At 38.7% G+C, this 17,211-nt stretch overlaps 1 protein-coding gene across 1 annotated transcript in view; it reads right to left on the bottom strand.

The window, feature by feature from the left end:
• Nucleotides 1-16,201, bottom strand: part of Slc6a14 (solute carrier family 6 member 14) — a 60,358-nt gene extending 44,157 nt beyond the window's left edge. Inside the window, exon 1 of the mRNA XM_087599329.1 lies at nucleotides 16,064-16,201. Within this exon, the coding sequence (XP_087455455.1) occupies nucleotides 16,064-16,129 (66 nt within the window). The 5' untranslated portion in view covers nucleotides 16,130-16,201. The remainder of the gene's footprint in view (nucleotides 1-16,063) is intronic.
• Nucleotides 16,202-17,211: the final 1,010 nt, after the last annotated feature.

Below are 17,211 nucleotides of genomic sequence, written 5' to 3'. Positions count from 1 at the left end.
TGAGGCAAGGCACAAGTTTGAAGCCAGCCTAAACTACATAGTAAGTTTCAGGCCATCCAGAACAACATAAAACATCTCTGTTTCAACTCCACCTACCAACCAATATTTCATATCTATACCTATATATGTGTGCATTATTGATATTTTCTTTATGTTATATATAAATATGTTTTAACTCAGGATATTTGTGAGGAAGCACAGATTGTAAGTATACAGTTCGTTGTATTTTCTCAAGGCAAACATCTTATGTATTTATATTGAGATGAAGAAATAAAATACCATGACATCTTATATGTTTATATATCTCCCCCTGCCTCTCTATCCACTAAGCAAAACAATACCATTGCTCCTTTCACTGCTCTTCTATTACCAAACGCTGTGTAAATGAAGCTGTGAAGCATGCATTTGTTTTCTCTATCCAGTCTCCTTTAGGTCTCATTACATTTATAAGAATCAACCAAGTGATTGCGGAGAAGTCCATTGTATGAATGTACAAATTGTTTATTCATTGGAAACTTGATGAGTATTGGCTTGCTTCCAATTCTTGGCCATCAGGAGTAATGTTAGGAGCAATCCTTTATGTATGTTTGGTACATTTATGTTCATATCTTCTCTTGCATCTAATTAAAAGAGGAGTTAGTGGATAGCTAAGTGACATTGGGTTAAAATAGAGTTCAACAGTTTGCTGAAGTGATTGTATACAGGTACCCCTGTACCCCTAGCAGTTCCTGCAAAGCCCAGATGCTTTTGTCTCCTAATGAATACTAGTTGTTACCTGCCTCTTCAGAATAGCTTTCTGGGTAAATGTCCTTAATTATGTGCTTGTGAGTACAGGTGGTCACACAGTCCAGAAGAGGGCATTAGATGGCCTAGAACTGAAGTTCCAATCAGTTGTAAGCCAACTGGTATGCATGCTGGGAGCCCAACTCTGGTCTGCTGCAAGAACAGCGAGTGCTCTTAACCACTGAGCCCTCTCTCTAGCTTCTCTAGGTGCCTTAACTTACAATTCTCTGCCAATTGGTGATGTGCAGAAGGGTTTCATGAGCATTTGTCTTCATCATTTGAAAGTGTTCAAGCCCTTGCATGTGCAAGGCTCCCGGTGCAATTCTCAGCACCCCTAAACTAAATGTGGAATTCTACTGAAAAATGTTAATCTTTGTATGAGGGCTTCTGACTTAGCCAGCTGTGGTGACTCACACCAGCGATCCCAGAATGAAAGGGACTGAAACAAGAGGATGGCCATAAGTTTGAGAGTATCCTGGGCTGCATCACAACAACTTGTCTCAAAAGGTATCACATGGTCAAGTAGGTTAGTCATTTGTCTATCATATGTCTTCTTGCTGACTTGTGGCTCTTTTAGCTAGTCTACGCACCTCAACGTTTTGACTGTACTTTTTATAAGCATACCCCACCTGAAGCTTATTAGTTTATTCTCTATGATGTTTTGATTAAATCAAACTCTTAATATTCCATTCTATATAATCATTTTTATTAATGACTTTGTTGGCCAGTGAAATGTTTCTGTGGATAAAGGTGCCTTTGCCTCCATGCCTGATGGCCTGAGTTTAATCCCTAGAAGCCATGTGGTACAAGGCAAGAACTGATCCCTTAAATATGGCCTCTGATCTCTACATGTGTACTATAGCAAAATATAAAATAAACAAATCATTTAAAATAATGATTTTGTGTTCTATTTCTAAAAAGAAAATTCTCCAAGTCAGCACACAAGTTTTTAATTTTTTTTTACTTACACATTTAGATATTTGCTCCATTTGTAATGAAACTTTATATATTAAGGTCTAGAAGTGAGATTCCTTTTTTCCTGTTTCTAACAATATGCTACAAATTTTGCAACATTTATTGAAAAGGCCACCTGTGCCTCATGAACCAAAGTGTCACTATTTTCCCTAAGTCAAGTATCTAGATGTGCCCATCTGCTTTGGGATTCTCTGTTCTTCCTCATTGGGCTTTTTAGCTAATTATGCATATTGATGTTTCTTATTTCATTTGATTTTCCCTAGGTATTTGATTTTTATGGCATTATAAATGCCAGGTGGTTTGCTATTGGAGAAAGAATCCCACTATGCAAACCTGGGTAGACCTGTGACTTTCTATGCAGTCCAGTTTGAGCTTTAATTCACAAGTGCTGGGATTAAACATGTAGATCAGACTAGGGAAAAGGCTCAGCAGTTAAGAACAGCTGTTATTCTTACAGTGGACCCAGGTTTGATTCTCAGTGCTCACATATCAAGTCACAGCCATCTATAACAACTCCATTTCCACGGGATCTACCACCCTCTTCTGACTACACAGGAACATGTACACAGACATACAGGAAAGCAAAGCAATCATATACACAAATTAAATAAATCTAAGAAGAAGTTGTGCATTCTCACTCCCAAACCTCTATAACTATTTCTGGCACACATAAATTAAATTATATAACTTATGAAATCTTAAAAGATACACTGTTCTACTTCAATAGCCTGTTGATTCTGTTAGATTTCCTCCATACACAATCTCATCTGCAAGTGAGAGTTTTCTTTCTTTACAACCTCATACATTTCTTTTCCTGCTTTGTTGCGGTATCTAGGATTTCTGGTATAGTGATCAAAGACAAACCTTATCTCTTCCTCTATTGTGGTGTATGAAGAAGGAAGGTTCTTTATACAGTCATCATCAAACATTTTCTGTGTACTTTTTGATTAAACAATCAGATTGCCATGATCACTTCCTAGTCTGTGGAATGTTTTACTTTTTTTGAATATGAATCAGATCTCCTCAGATGTGTTTCAGCATCTAGTGATACTAATATGTCCTTCATGCTATTAATTAGATCCATTGATTTAAAAAATGCTAAATGGCACTTGTATTCCTGAAATAAACCTTTCATAACCTTTATGGCACATATTATCCTTTGTAATATAACCTCATACGAGCTTATTTGATGATATGTTAAGATTTCCTATTAGACATCCCTTTGAAAAGTTTTAAAATTTAATACGTGAAAATCGAACTGTGGCAATAAATCATGGGTCTGCATTATCTATTTTAGTGGTTGAAATATTCTCCATAATGTTGTGTCATAATCTAAACTCATCATTAAATATGTAAGATCCTTTCAGAAGTCTGATGTCATAAACTCTCCTGTGCATAATTATCTGATCCTAATCTGTATCTATTTGGCAGAGTACTCATCACCATTGACATGACACGTCATTTCAACTCAATTGTAATTTAAATATCAATTGACAAGACATAGAAACTCGGATTTCCTGATTGTTTTCTGTAAATTTTAGTGTCATGAAAGTTCTTTAATAAGGTTAAGCTTACTCGTATGGTTATGACTGAAGAGTTTTACCTATTAAAAAATAATATCAAATGTGAGAAATGCTGTGTGCACGCGCACACACATTAAACTAGAAAATAATGTGAGAAAATACGTTCTGAAATAAATAAATTAATGTGGTCTCAGGAAAATTCAAATGACAAGAAGGCAAGTGAAATTATAAACACTAGATTTCAAAATCAGCCACTGTTTCAAATGTAAGGCTGTAACCCTGTCACCAATAAAAACAGGGGGAACACATGTGGCCCATACATATACAGCCACCAAACTAGATAAGATGGATGAAGCAAAGAAGTGCAGGCTGACAGGAACCAGATGTAGATCTCTCCTGAGAGACATACCCAGAATACAGCAAATACAGAGGCGAAAGCCAACAGCAAACCATTGAACTGAGAATAGGACCCCTGTTGAAGGAATCAGAGAAAGGACTGGAAGAGCTTGAAGGAGCTCGAGACCCCATATGAACAACAATGCCAAGCAACTAGAGCTTCCAGGGACTAAGCCACTACCTAAAGACTATACATGCACTGACCCTGGACTCGAACCTCATAGGTAGCAATGAATATCCTAGTAAGAGCACCAGTGGAAGGGGAAGCCCTGGGTCCTGCTAAGACTGAACCCCCAGTGAACTAGATTGTTGGGGGGAGGGCGGCAAGGGGGGAGGAGGGGGAGGGAAGGCCCATATAGAAGGGGAGGGGGAGTGGTTAGGGAGATGTTTGCCCGGAAACCGGGAAAGGGAATAACAATCGAAATCGAAATGTAAATAAGAAATACTCAAGTTAATAAAGATAAAAAACAGGGGGAACATAAAATAATATAATAGAAATATATTACTATTACATGGCTTATCAGAAGAACAGGCTGAATAGTTCCTGCTAGTATGTCCTTTCCAGATCTGGCTAATAAATGAACATTTTCTTTCATTTCTCTCTGGGTGTATCTGACAGAAATAAGGAGAGGGGAAAAAAGAGGGAAAGGAGAGGAGAGGAGAGGAGAGGAGAGGAGAGGAGAGGAGAGGAGAGGAGAGGAGAGGAGGGGAGAGCAGGGTGGAGGGGTGGAGAAAGGATGTGCTATCCCTTTAACTGAAGAAGCTAAGTGATTGCTTTCCTCTATCAAGGTCCTTCCTGGTACTATTTCTCTAGTACATAGAAACAAATACACTTCCTACGCTGAAAACTGCTGGTTTGGTAGGATATATAATATTAAGGAGACATACCTTTTACATTATCACCAGAAGGTCTATTCAAATATGTTCTTTGTGTGGCTTTCCCACTTGTCATACAAACCATGTCGAACTTAGTTACACAAGTTAGAGGTGATTAATTAGGATCCGAGTGGGTGTCTCTTAGTTTGGCAATAAATGAGTCACATGATCAAGCTGCAACTTTTAATCTGAGAGTGATAACAGGAAATAAGCAGAAAGCACTTTGGAAATAGTGCATTGGCTAGTGGTTTAAAGATACTAGCTGTTAGTTCAGCAATGTTATATGCTTCATGGCAATTGTGAGTCTGTAGGGCAAAATCAAATGTGCCCATCTCTGTGGCCTGTATGCCTAGTTCTAGTCCTATTAGTCCTATCATTTGAGGCTACAATACTTGTTATAACACTTTATGTGACAACCCTTCAACTATTGAAAATGAGTGCTCCTGGAAAAAATTTCCTGAACAAAACACCAATGCCTTATGCTCTAAGATCAAGAATCGACAAATGGGATCTCATAAAACTGCAAAGCTTCTGTAAGGCAAAGGACACTGTGGTTAGGACAAAACGGCAACCAACAGATTGGGAAAAGATCTTTACCAGTCCTACAACAGATAGAGGCCTTATATCCAAAATATACAAAGAACTCAAGAAGTTAGACCGCAGGGTGACAAATAAACCTATTAAAAAATGGGGTTCAGAGCTAAACAAAGAATTCACAGCTGAGGAATGCCGAATGGCTGAGAAACACCTAAAGAAATGTTCAACATCTTTAGTCATAAGGGAAATGCAAATCAAAACAACCCTGAGATTTCACCTCACACCAGTGAGAATGGCTAAGATCAAAAACTCAGGTGACAACAAATGCTGGCGAGGATGCAGAGAAAGAGGAACACTCCTCCATTGTTGGTGGGATTGCAGACTGGTACAACCATTCTGGAAATCAGTCTGGAGGTTCCTCAGAAAACTGGACATTGAACTGCCTGAGGATCCAGCTATACCTCTCTTGGGCATATACCCAAAAGATGCCCCAACATATAAAAAAGACACGTGCTCCACTATGTTCATAGCAGCCTTATTTATAATAGCCAGAAGCTGAAAAGAACCCAGATGCCCTTCAACAGAGGAATGGATACAGAAAATGTGGTACATCTACACAATGGAATATTACTCAGCGATCAAAAACAATGACTTTATGAAATTCGTAGGCAAATGGTTGGAACTGGAAAATATCATCCTGAGTGAGGTAACCCAATCACAGAAAAACACACATGGTATGCATTCATTGATAAGTGGCTATTAGCCCAAATGCTTGAATTACCCTAGATGCAGAGAACACATGAAACTCAAGACGGATGATCAAAATGTGAATGCTTCACTTCTTCTTTAAAAGGGGAACAAGAATACCCTTGGCAGGGAATAGAGAGGAAAAGATTAAAACAGACACAGAAGGAACACCCATGGGGTTGGGGATTTGGCTCAGTGGTAGAGCGCTCGCCTAGGAAGCGAAAGGCCCTGGGTTCGGTCCCCAGCTCCGAAAAAAAGAAATTAAAAAAAAAAAAAAAAAAAAGAAGGAACACCCATTCAGAGCCTGCCCCACATGTGGCCCATACATATAAAGCCATCCAATTAGACAAGATGGATGAAGCAAAGAAGAGCAGGCTGACAGGAACCGGATGTAGATCTCTCCTGAGAGACACAGCCAGAATACAGCAAATACAGAGGCGAATGCCAGCAGCAAACCAGTGAACTGAGAATAGGACCCCATTGAAGGAATCAGAGAAAGAACTGGAAGAGCTTGAAGGGGCTTGAGACCCCATATGAACAACAATGCCAACCAACCAGAGCTTCCAGGGACTAAGCCACTACCCAAAGACTATACATGGACTGACCCTGGACTCTGACCTCATAGGTAGCAATGAACAGCCTAGTAAAAGCACCAGTGGAAGGGGAAGCCCTTGGTTCTGCTAAGATTGAATCCCCAGTGAATGTGATTGTTGGGGGGAGGGCGGCAATGGGGGGAGGATGGGGAGGGGAACACCCATAAAGAAGGGGAGGGGGAGGGATTAGGGGGATGTTTGCCCGGAAACCGGGAAAGGGAATAACACTCGAAATGTAAATAAGAAATACTCAAGTTAAAAAAAAAAAAAAAGAATGACACAAATGTGAAAAAAAATAAAAAAAGCTAAATGATAAAAAAAGAAAAAAGAAAATGAGTGCTCATATCTAAGTATGTAATTTTAATAAAGATTAATATACAAATCCAGTCTGCCAAAGAACAATGAGTTTATAAAAGTTCAGACTTAACATATTTTCCAGAAGTAACCAATGACATTTTCTCCTAACCTATAAAGATATTCAAATGCTCATCAAAAAAAATCCAAGGTAATATTATGGAGCAAATGGCTATATATAGATATAGATATAGATGTAGATATAGATATATGTATGTGTGTGTGTGTGTGTGTGTGTGTGTGTGTGTGTGTGTGTGTTGTTTGTTGCCCTGGCTGGCCTGTATCTCATCATGCATCACAGGCTGACTTTAAACTCATAGTAATCCTCCTGCCTCAGTTTGACCAATGTTGAGATTAGAGGCACAAGCCATGACATCCTGCTTAATTTTAAAAATGGATAGACTTGGTTATTTATTAATGACTTTTGGTATAGTATTAGCATTGGGATAGTAATACAATTTCTAGACGTTTTAATAAATATTTGATTCATTAAAATGTTGAACTAACAACTCAGGAAGAGGAAAAAATCATGAATTTTTCTTCTCCTTGAAGATTTCTGTGTTTTTTTAAAAAAAATCTTTCCTATAAAGAAGAGAATAGTTTGGGACTATATGAAATTTGTAAAAAGCTGATGGGATTGGAATAGAGATCTCTGTAGGCTCATGAATAATATCTGTGGGTCAAAGACAGTGAAAGCATGTGTATAAAATATATGCAGAATTTAATTTTTGTCATCATTTCCCAAACAATTGATTGCAACAACTACTTAAAAATTTAGATCTAAAGATGATCTAACATATATAGGAAGGTATGCATAGGTTTCTGAAAGATTTTATCATCTCAAGCAGTAATTAATATAATACTTATAATTTAAGAGAGAGACCTGGAAATACAATTCAGTAGCAGTATTCGCTTAGCATGTGTCTTACTCTTAGGTCCAACAAGGGAGAAAAACCAGGTCCTATAGTACAGACCTGTAATCCAAGAACTTTGAAACTAGAAGCAGGAGGATCAGTTGACCTCAAGATTTTATTTGTCGGCGTACTAAACCAAACTGGGCTAGACAAAGTCCTGTCTTGGTGGGAAAAAAGCCAGCTATTTAGTGTCTCAATCGTGCAGTATTTATCAAATTGTGGGTCATATATCAGATATCTTGTAGATTGGGTATTTACATTATATTCATAATAGTAGTAAAATTACGGTAATGAAGTAGCAAAGAAGTGATTTTACGGTTAAGGTAACCACAACATGAGGAACTATATTAAAGGGTCATAGAATTAGGAAGGTTGAGAACCACTGCAGAGGAATACAGCAGCTTCATGTGGTTTACAGGACAGGGCTTTAGGTGGAAAGTAAATAGTAGACATGCTTCCTAGGAAACGTAATCTCTACCACTCTCACCATCAAAAGCCCTCGACTTCATTTCCTACCAGGAAGTATATGCTTTATGAATTCCCAAATTGACAAACCAGGCTGTAAGGTTAACTGATACATATTTACTTTTATGAGGTTTCCTAGAATATGAAAAAAATAACTTCCCAAGAGTGAAATTACAAATATGTTGTTTATCCTCTGGCATTTCCTTTTCAAATCCATTAGACTCCCTTCTCTGCTCCAGGGGAGAGCACCAACAGTGGGGATGTTCTACGAGAGTACACTTTCCCCAGAGAGTCCTTGTTCCTTTCCAGAAAAGCAGATATCCCAAACCTAAGTGTCAGGTGTCCTATGGTTGCTAGTTCCTGCTTATCTCACTGTGCCTTCTTGGTTCTCTGAACTTTGCCCATAATTGTATAAATAGTTCTTTCAGTAAATTTTATCCCCAAATCCAAGGTATGTATTCCATTTCTTAATAGAATTGTGACTGACACAAACCTCACTATGTTTTTCCCCATGCAATACCTTAGGTAGAGTTGAAGCTTGTGTTATGTTTCTTAGAATATTAAGATAGGTGTACTGGGCTCTACACATAGTTAGCCTATTAAGGCTTTGGAATTCATCAGTTATCACAGTCCGCATACCTGTATCTCAAGTGTACTGTGGTTGATGAAAATAAACATGAAATATTTGTTTTACAGAAGCAGAAAGATGACTCTGCAGGTACTGGTGCTTGCTGCCATTCCTAATGACCTAAAGTTTCATTCCCACACCTCACATGGTAGAAGGAGAGGACCAACCTCCACAAGTTAGCTTCTCACCTCTACATAAGGTCATGGGAATAAATGCACACACACACACACACACACACACACACACACACACGAACACACAAATAAATAAACAAAAAATAGAGGTAGGTATATGGATCAATAAGTGTAAGAAAGAAATAGAAGTAAGAAGTATTCTAAAATAGCTAGCATTATTTCAAAAATAGGCATATGTTTTGTAATATTAAAAATAGAGAAAATCCTGTGTATAATTATTATTTTTATGAAAAAAGAACCCGAGATCATTTCTTTTGTCTTAAAAATGAGGTACATGATCATTATCTATAATCACTATACTGAGCAATCAGACACCACATGAATATATTTTTTAAAATATGCTCCATTTGCACGATAGAATGCTATCAAGATTTTACAAAAAGGCAGGGAGGAGCTAAGGCTGTAGTCTAGTAGTAGAATGCTTGCCTTGCATGTTCAATGCCCTACATTCAGAACTGGCAAAGAGGAAAGAAAGAAGAGGGGGGAAAAGCACCTTGCCAGTTGTGGCAAGTGTTGAGGAAGATATCTATAATTTTTTAAGTTTATCTCCCAATTACATAGTTCTTGCTCAAGAAGAAAAGTCTCCTTCTCTCTCCCACTCAGGTCCCTCTCCTCCTCCCTCTGTCTAACATGATTATGTTTGTGCCCCCTTCTAACTGGGATTTAAGCATCCTTGCTTGAGCCTTCCTTCTTCTTTAACTTCTTAGGATTTGTGGGATGCGTCATGGGTATTCTGTACTTTTTGGCTAATATCCACTTATCAGTGAGTACATGCTATACATGTCCTTTTGGGTCTGAGTTAACTCACTCAGGATGATATTTTCTAGTTCTAGCCATTTGCCTACACTGTTCATGTTGTCCTTATTTTTAATAGCTAAATAGTATTCCACTGAGTAAATGAACCACATTTTCTATATCCATTCTTCTGTTGAGGGACATATGGGTTGCTTCCAGTTTCTGGCTATTATGAATAAGACTGCTATGAACATAACCGAGTATGTGTCCTTGAGATATGGTAGAGCAACTTTTGGGTATATGCTCAGAAGCGTTATGGTTGGGTCTTTAGGTAGAATAGAAGTATTTCCAATTTTCTGAGTAACTACCAGAATGATTTGCAGAGTTGTACAAGTTTGCAATCCCACCAGCAAAGGAGGAGTGTTCCCCTTTCTCCACGTCCTTGCCACCATGTGCTGTCACTTGAGGGTTTTTGTTTGTTTGTTTGTTTGTTTGTTTGTTTGTTTTGATTTTGGTTTTGGTTTTGGTTTTGGTTTGGTTTGGTTTTGGTTTTTTGTTTTTTGCTTTTTTGTTTTTTGTTTTTTGTTTTTTGTTTTTTGTTTTTTGTTTTTAGCCATTTTGATTGGTGTAAGGTAGAATTTCAGGGTCATTTTGATTTGCATTTCCCTGATGACTAATGAGGAGATAAGGGAACAGGATCTGGTATTGGGGGAGGAGACAAGAGAGATAGCCAGAGGGCCAGGAGAATTAATGGATATATGCAGCTGCTAGGGGTGGGGGAACCCTCTAGAAAAATCAGAGACCTTGGATAGGGGAGCCTCCCAGGACTCAATGTGGGTGACTTTAGTTAAAACGCTCAATGCTGGGTCTAAGGAACCTGAAGAGACAGACCAGCTACAGTAGTTACACAGGACCCCCATTGGAGAAATGGTGATGTCAACCCACCTACAAAATTTATCCCATCTAAAGAAATGCAGGGACAAAAATATAGACCAAAGGCTGAAGGAATGATCCACCAGCAACAGGGCCAAGTTGGCATACATTCCATGGGTGGGCACCAAAATGCTGACACCATTACTGATTCTATGTTGTGCTTACAGACCGGAGCCAAGCATGGCTGTTCTCTGATAGGCTCTACCCAGTAGCTGACTTGAGATAGATTCAGATACCCATAGCCAAGCACTGGATAGAGGTTGGGGACCTGTATGGAAGACTTAGAGAAAGGACTGAAGGATAAGGGGATGGCAACCCCATGGGAAGATCAACAATGTCAACTACTTTGGACACCAACAAATCCTCAGATGCTGAGCCACCTTCCAAAAAGCATACTAGGCTGGTCTGAGAACCCCTGCACTTAAGCAGCAGAAGGCTGCCTTGTCTGGCCTCAGTGGGAGAGGGTGTGCTTATTCCTTTAGAGACTTGATGTTCAAGGTCAGGGGATACCTGGAGGGCACCCTCTCTTAGGTGAAGAGTAGGGGGAGAGGGGAAGAACTCTGTGAGGGGGGATGAAGGCAACATTTGCCATGTAAATAAATGAAATAATTAATAAAAGAGAAGAAAAGTCTCCTTAACACCTTGAGAAAAGAAAAGAAAAGAAAAACAATATACTCAAAATCTACCCATATATACTAATATATAACATGGTTAACCAATATGTCAAATTCAATTTAGTTTCAAGGCTAAAAGAGAGAGAAACTTCATGTCAAACTGAGAATAACTATTAGGGCTTCAGACAGTAACTGTATCAAAACTGCCAAACGCCCATATATCAAGGAGTTAATAAACAAATTGTGCTACCTGGTAAATCTAACCTATGTAAATCTAACACATAAGAGACTGAGTCAGTAGCCTCACAGAGAGATTTGAAGTGCCAGGGTAGGGGGATACCCAGGTGGTCTACACCCACTCAGAGAAGAAGGGGGAATAGGGGAAAGATTGTGGGAAAGGATGACTGAGAGGGGGGCAATGATGGAGAAATAAAGTTAATAAATAAAACAAATACATAAATACATAAATAAATGAATGAATAAATAAATAAATAAATAAATAAATAAATAAATAAATAAAGAAAGATTGAGTTAAGAGAATCAGGAATTCAAGATTAGCCCCAACAAAGAGGGTGGGCTATAGAAAATCCTGCTTAAAAAATACAAACACAGAGCTGGAAGGTCATTCAGTCTGTAAATGTTCTTGTTGCCAAACATGAGTTTACTTGCTGTGATTCACATGATGGAAATAGAAAATCAGTTCCTGCGATTTCTCCTCTTACCTCCACATAAGGTCAGTGACATACATGTACACATACATACACTAAATCGATCAATCAGTAAATATACCTTGAACCACAAATACAAAAATTAAAATATGATAAACAGAATATTTCTCATGAATAAAAGAACTAACTACTGCACCTAGATTTATATCGATAAAATTCCATAGGTATTCTATTAAGAAAAATAGAGAAAACAAAATATACCATTCACATACAATGCTTTGCTATCTAAGAGCAAGCAAAACTAATCTACATTGAGTCCATAGTGATTTCTAGAAATAAATTAAATTAGATGTGAAAAATGTATGTTTCTGGGTGATAAAATTACCCTTATTTGAGGTGGCAGATATAAGAATGTATACAATTTTTAAATACTTAACATGTCTATATTAGCTCCCCAAATAATAAATGCTAATGGAAAGCATCTGCCAAGGCAAAAATATAAGCAAGAGCAAAGAATGAAGATACAGTTTAGAAAACAAAAGTAATGTGCTCTGGTTCAGAGACATTCTCAATATGCCTTGCTGCACATTCCAGTCACCTGGGGGAGCTTTTACAACAGATCCCAGTGGCACCCAAGAGATCTCAATGTTTAATTTGTGGTGAACACTAAGCATCAGTAACTTATGCATCCCAGACTACTCTTCTATGAAGGCACATTAGAAGATCTGGAGTGAGGGGTAAGAAAAAGATTAAGATAGACAAATGGTGAATGAAAGTCTAGTTTGCAGGGGTAGAGACCCAGATACACTGAATATTTTTAAATAACACAATGAAAATAAGCAGAACTGTGAGAATAGAAAGATTCGTCATCTCACACCTGTGTTCTCTGGCAAACAGACATGGAGACAAAGCAGAAATAGCAGGGTGGCCAAAAGACTTAGGCAAGGGGTAATGTGATACAGATCTAATGCTATAGCCATGGGAATTGAAGATGATACTAATATATTTTACAGCCTGCAATTGTATAAAGTACATGGATGAGTGGACTGATACATTCAAATATTCTGTTTTTGTTCATCAAAGATTAGTTTGTCAGAGTCTAGGAACAAAATGATAAAAAGTTCCAAATCTAAGAATAGCAGGACAAAGAAGAAGAGGAGAAGGAGGAGGAGGAGGAGAAGGAGGAGGAGAAGGAGGAGGAGGAGGAGGAGGAGGAGGAGGAGGAGGAGGAGGAGGAAGAAAGGAGGAGGAGGAGGAGGAGGAGTTCACTGCACTCAAACCCCGTGAAGAAGAGAGCAGACCACCCAGGAATGCAGACATCCTGAGACCTCAGGACAGACTGCCACTTCTGCACACTTCGGCCCACATCCATGGTCCAAGAAGAAATTGCACAGTGCCTCTGGACACAGGGATATAGGAACTTCAGCAAAGTGTTGGGGTTTTAAATTAACTCAAACAAATCAGTAGCCTTTCTCTACTCAAAGGATAAACAGGCTGAGAAAGAAATTAAGAAAATTACACCCTTCACAATAGTACCAAATAACATAAAATATCTTGGTGTGACTTTAGCCAAGCAAGTGAAAGATTTTTATGACAAGAACTTCAAGTCTCTGAAGAAAGAAATTGAGGAAGGTCTCAGAATATGGAAAGAATAATGTTCAAAATGCAAGTAAAGAAATATATCTAACAAAAAATTTTAAAAAATAAAAATAAGTAGTTTATTTTTCCATGAGTCTTCCTTGGAAAAAGACTAAGTTTTCTTTTGTAAGAAAGATAGCTTCTGGGTTAGAGATTTACTAAGGACAAATTACTTTTAAGGGTAGGCTGCATGCCTAGTAGCAAATGGTCAATAGAACATGGACTCAATATCTTTGTAGGTTCCTTGTCCCATAATGCTGTGTCAGCATTTTTGCTCTTTGTTTGTTTGTTAACTTTATCTTAATGTTTATTTTATATTATTTATATTTTTTTTCTTTTTGGTCCTATAGGTCGTTTGTGAATATATAATAGCTTCTAGTTTGGTGTATTTATGGAATTCCTAAGTGTCTTAACAAGTGAGTCTCTGTGTCTCCGTTTCTTGTGACTTTTCTTGGACTATTTTCCCTGTGTTTGCTTTGTCCTATTCCCATGTATTAGTTTTTGCTTAATCTTATTAAATTATATTTGATTTTATTATTATCCATTAGAAGCCTGTTTATTTTCTGGTGACAGACAGAAGAGGAGTGAATAGGGATTGGAGAGAGCAATAAGGAGGTACTGAGAAGATTAGAGGGAGGAATGATCATAATCAGCATATATTATGTAAGAAAAATTGTATTTTCAATTAAAAGAAAGGAAGGAAGGAAGGAAGGAAGAAAGGAAGAAAGAAAGAAAGAAAGAAAGAAAGAAAGAAAGAAAGAAAGAAGGAAGGAAGGAAAGAAAGGCCCTTATACTCCAAAGGATTGCATTATCAAAAAAGGCAGTAATATAATGGGCATTTGGGGAAAAACTTAAAGAGTACAGTTTTTTTGTTTACTTGTTTATATTTGAGGTATGTCTCATAGGTTAGAATGTAGACTGTATAATGGGAAACCTACCAGACAAAGGAACTAGAGCACATGGAAAAGTTTGCAACAGATTAGTCGTTAGAATCCTACAGATCAATGATATCGGATAACTTTGAAAGAATACAAAAGGGTAGCTATGATGGTTCATGCCTATAATCACAGCATTGAGGTAATGATTTCCATGAGAGTTCAAGTCTAGTCTGGGATATATAATGCACAGCAACAAGCCTAGGCTAGATAGAGAACTTACAAAAACAAAGAGAGTAGGGGTTGTGATTGTGAGGTAATGAAGAAGGGTGGCAAAGGAAACAAACTGTCTCAAGTCAAAGTCTTAGTGGGGGGCTTGCAAGATACTTACTTGGTGAGCATGCACCCTACCCACCCACACATACACACATATGCACACTTTCGGGTCTTCAAATATGCTAGTGTCCTAAAACCACTGAATGTTTTGTACTGTCTACCCTTCAGGGATATTCTCTCTCTCTCTCTCTCTCTCTCTCTCTCTCTCTCTCTCTCTCTCTCTCTCTCTCTCTCTCTCTCCTCCCTCCCTCCCTCCCTCCCTCCCTCCCTCTCTCTCTCTCTCTCTCTCTCTCTCTCTCTCTCTCTCTCTTTCTCTCTGTTACAACTGAGTTTTGGCAGCAGCTATTGTAACTTACAGGAATCCTAACTACAGAAAGGTGATTAAATTTGCAATAACAATATGCATGAAGCAGACCCATGTTTGTTTTTTAATTATGGAACTTTTTTTTTGTTTGTCTGTGCTGGGCATTGAACCTAGAGCTATAGTTCCAGCCCTGAGACAAATTCTTATGTGGTGGTTTCATCTGTTTCTGAAGGTTATTACCTAAGCAGTTATATACATAATTCAGCATTCCTGTGAGAATGTCCAGGTCCTGATATGCTTTCTTAGAAATATATCATAATTCTTGTTAAATGTCTGACACGATAGACGTGTCAGTTTCTTAGACTCGGTAATTATATATTGTGTACATAATGAGAAATTTAAATATGTGTCAAAAAACATGTCTGCTCTACTTACCAGCTTTCTTTTGATCCTGGGATCTAAATGAATAGAACATGAGCATAGTATCCATGGTAATTAGGGAGATAGTCGTTCCTGTATCCTCATCATCACTGCCAGGATTCCTGAGCCCTGCATTCTTCAAGTCACCCTAGCCAAGTGATGATGATCTTTAACAACAGCCACAAAGCCTCAGCCTACTTAGAAAAATATTCAATACCCTTTAGACATTTTCCAGAACTTGGATTCAACCTGAGGTATTTCTAGTTTGCTTCCATGACTTTCCTACAGCACACACAATCTCCCTCTCTCTCTCTCTCTCTACACACACACACACACACACACACACACACACACACACACACACAACACACACACACAAACACACACAAACACAGAGAGAGAGAGAGAGAGAGAGAGAGAGAGAGAGAGAGAGAGAGAGCGCTAACACTCCTTCTTACTTCAGCTTTCCTCAACCAGGTGCCCTGTTCCCAACAATGTTAAAAAGTCACAAAGTATGTGGCTACGTTTTAGCAAAAGAATCAATGGTATCCATACCTGACAGAAACGGTGCCTCCAGCTCCAACAGCTCCAGATATACTCAGTAAGCCTGCCCCTATCCATCTTGGAAGGAGCTTATGTACACCGCCAGGATACAGGCTTCTGTGACTCCTGAGACCAGCAAGAGCAACTGCTGACGTAGTATATTCTTATCTATCTAAGAGATTGGCTCAAAGTAGCCCTTTTAGCTTTTGCTCTTGCCATGATGCCCTCAGGGTAAGACTCAGGCAGGATTCCACAAAGGCCAATTCTTTTTTTTTTTTTTTTTTTTTTTTTTTTTTTTTTTTTTTTTTTTTTTTTTTTTTTTTATTAACTTGAGTATTTCTTATATACATTTCGAGTGTTATTCCCTTTCCCGGTTTCCGGGCAAACATCCCCCTCCCCCCTCCCCTTCCTTATGGGTGTTCCCCTCCCAACCCTCCTACCATTGCCGCCCTCCCCCCATAGACTAGTTCACTGGGGGTTCAGTCTTAGCAGGACCCAGGGCTTCCCCTTCCACTGGTGCTCTTACTAGGATATTCATTGCTACCTATGAGGTCAGAGTCCAGGGTCAGTCCATGTGTAGTCTTTAGGTAGTGGCTTAGTCCCTGGAAGCTCTGGTTGCTTGGCATTGTTGTTCATAAGGGGTCTCAAGCCCCTTCAAGCTCTTCCAGTTCTTTCTCTGATTCCTTCAACGGGGGTCCTATTCTCAGTTCAGTGGTTTGCTGCTGGCATTCGCCTCTGTGTTTGCTGTATTCTGGCTGTGTCTCTCAGGAGCGATCTACATCCGGCTCCTGTCGGTCTGCACTTCTTTGCTTCATCCATCTTGTCTAATTGGGTGGCTGTATATGTATGGGCCAAATGTGGGACAGGCTCTGAATGAATGTTCCTTCAGTCTCTGCCTCTCCCTTCCCTGCCAAGGGTATTCTTTTTCCTCATTTAAAGAAGGAGTGAAGCATTCACATTTTGATCATCTGTCTTGAGTTTCGTTTGTTCTACGGATCTAGGGTAATTCAAGCATTTGGGCTAATAGCCACTTATCAATGAGTGCATACCATGTATGTCTTTCTGTGATTGGGTTAGCTCACTCAGGATGATATTTTCCAGTTCCAACCATTTGCCTACGAATTTCATAAACTCGTTGTTTTTGATAGCTGAGTAATATT

Source organism: Rattus norvegicus, chromosome X (genome assembly GCF_021556685.1).
Source record: "Rattus norvegicus strain SHRSP/BbbUtx chromosome X, alternate assembly SHRSP_T2T, whole genome shotgun sequence".
Lineage (NCBI taxonomy): Eukaryota > Metazoa > Chordata > Mammalia > Rodentia > Muridae > Rattus > Rattus norvegicus.
This window is presented reverse-complemented; position numbering and strand designations above follow the sequence as displayed.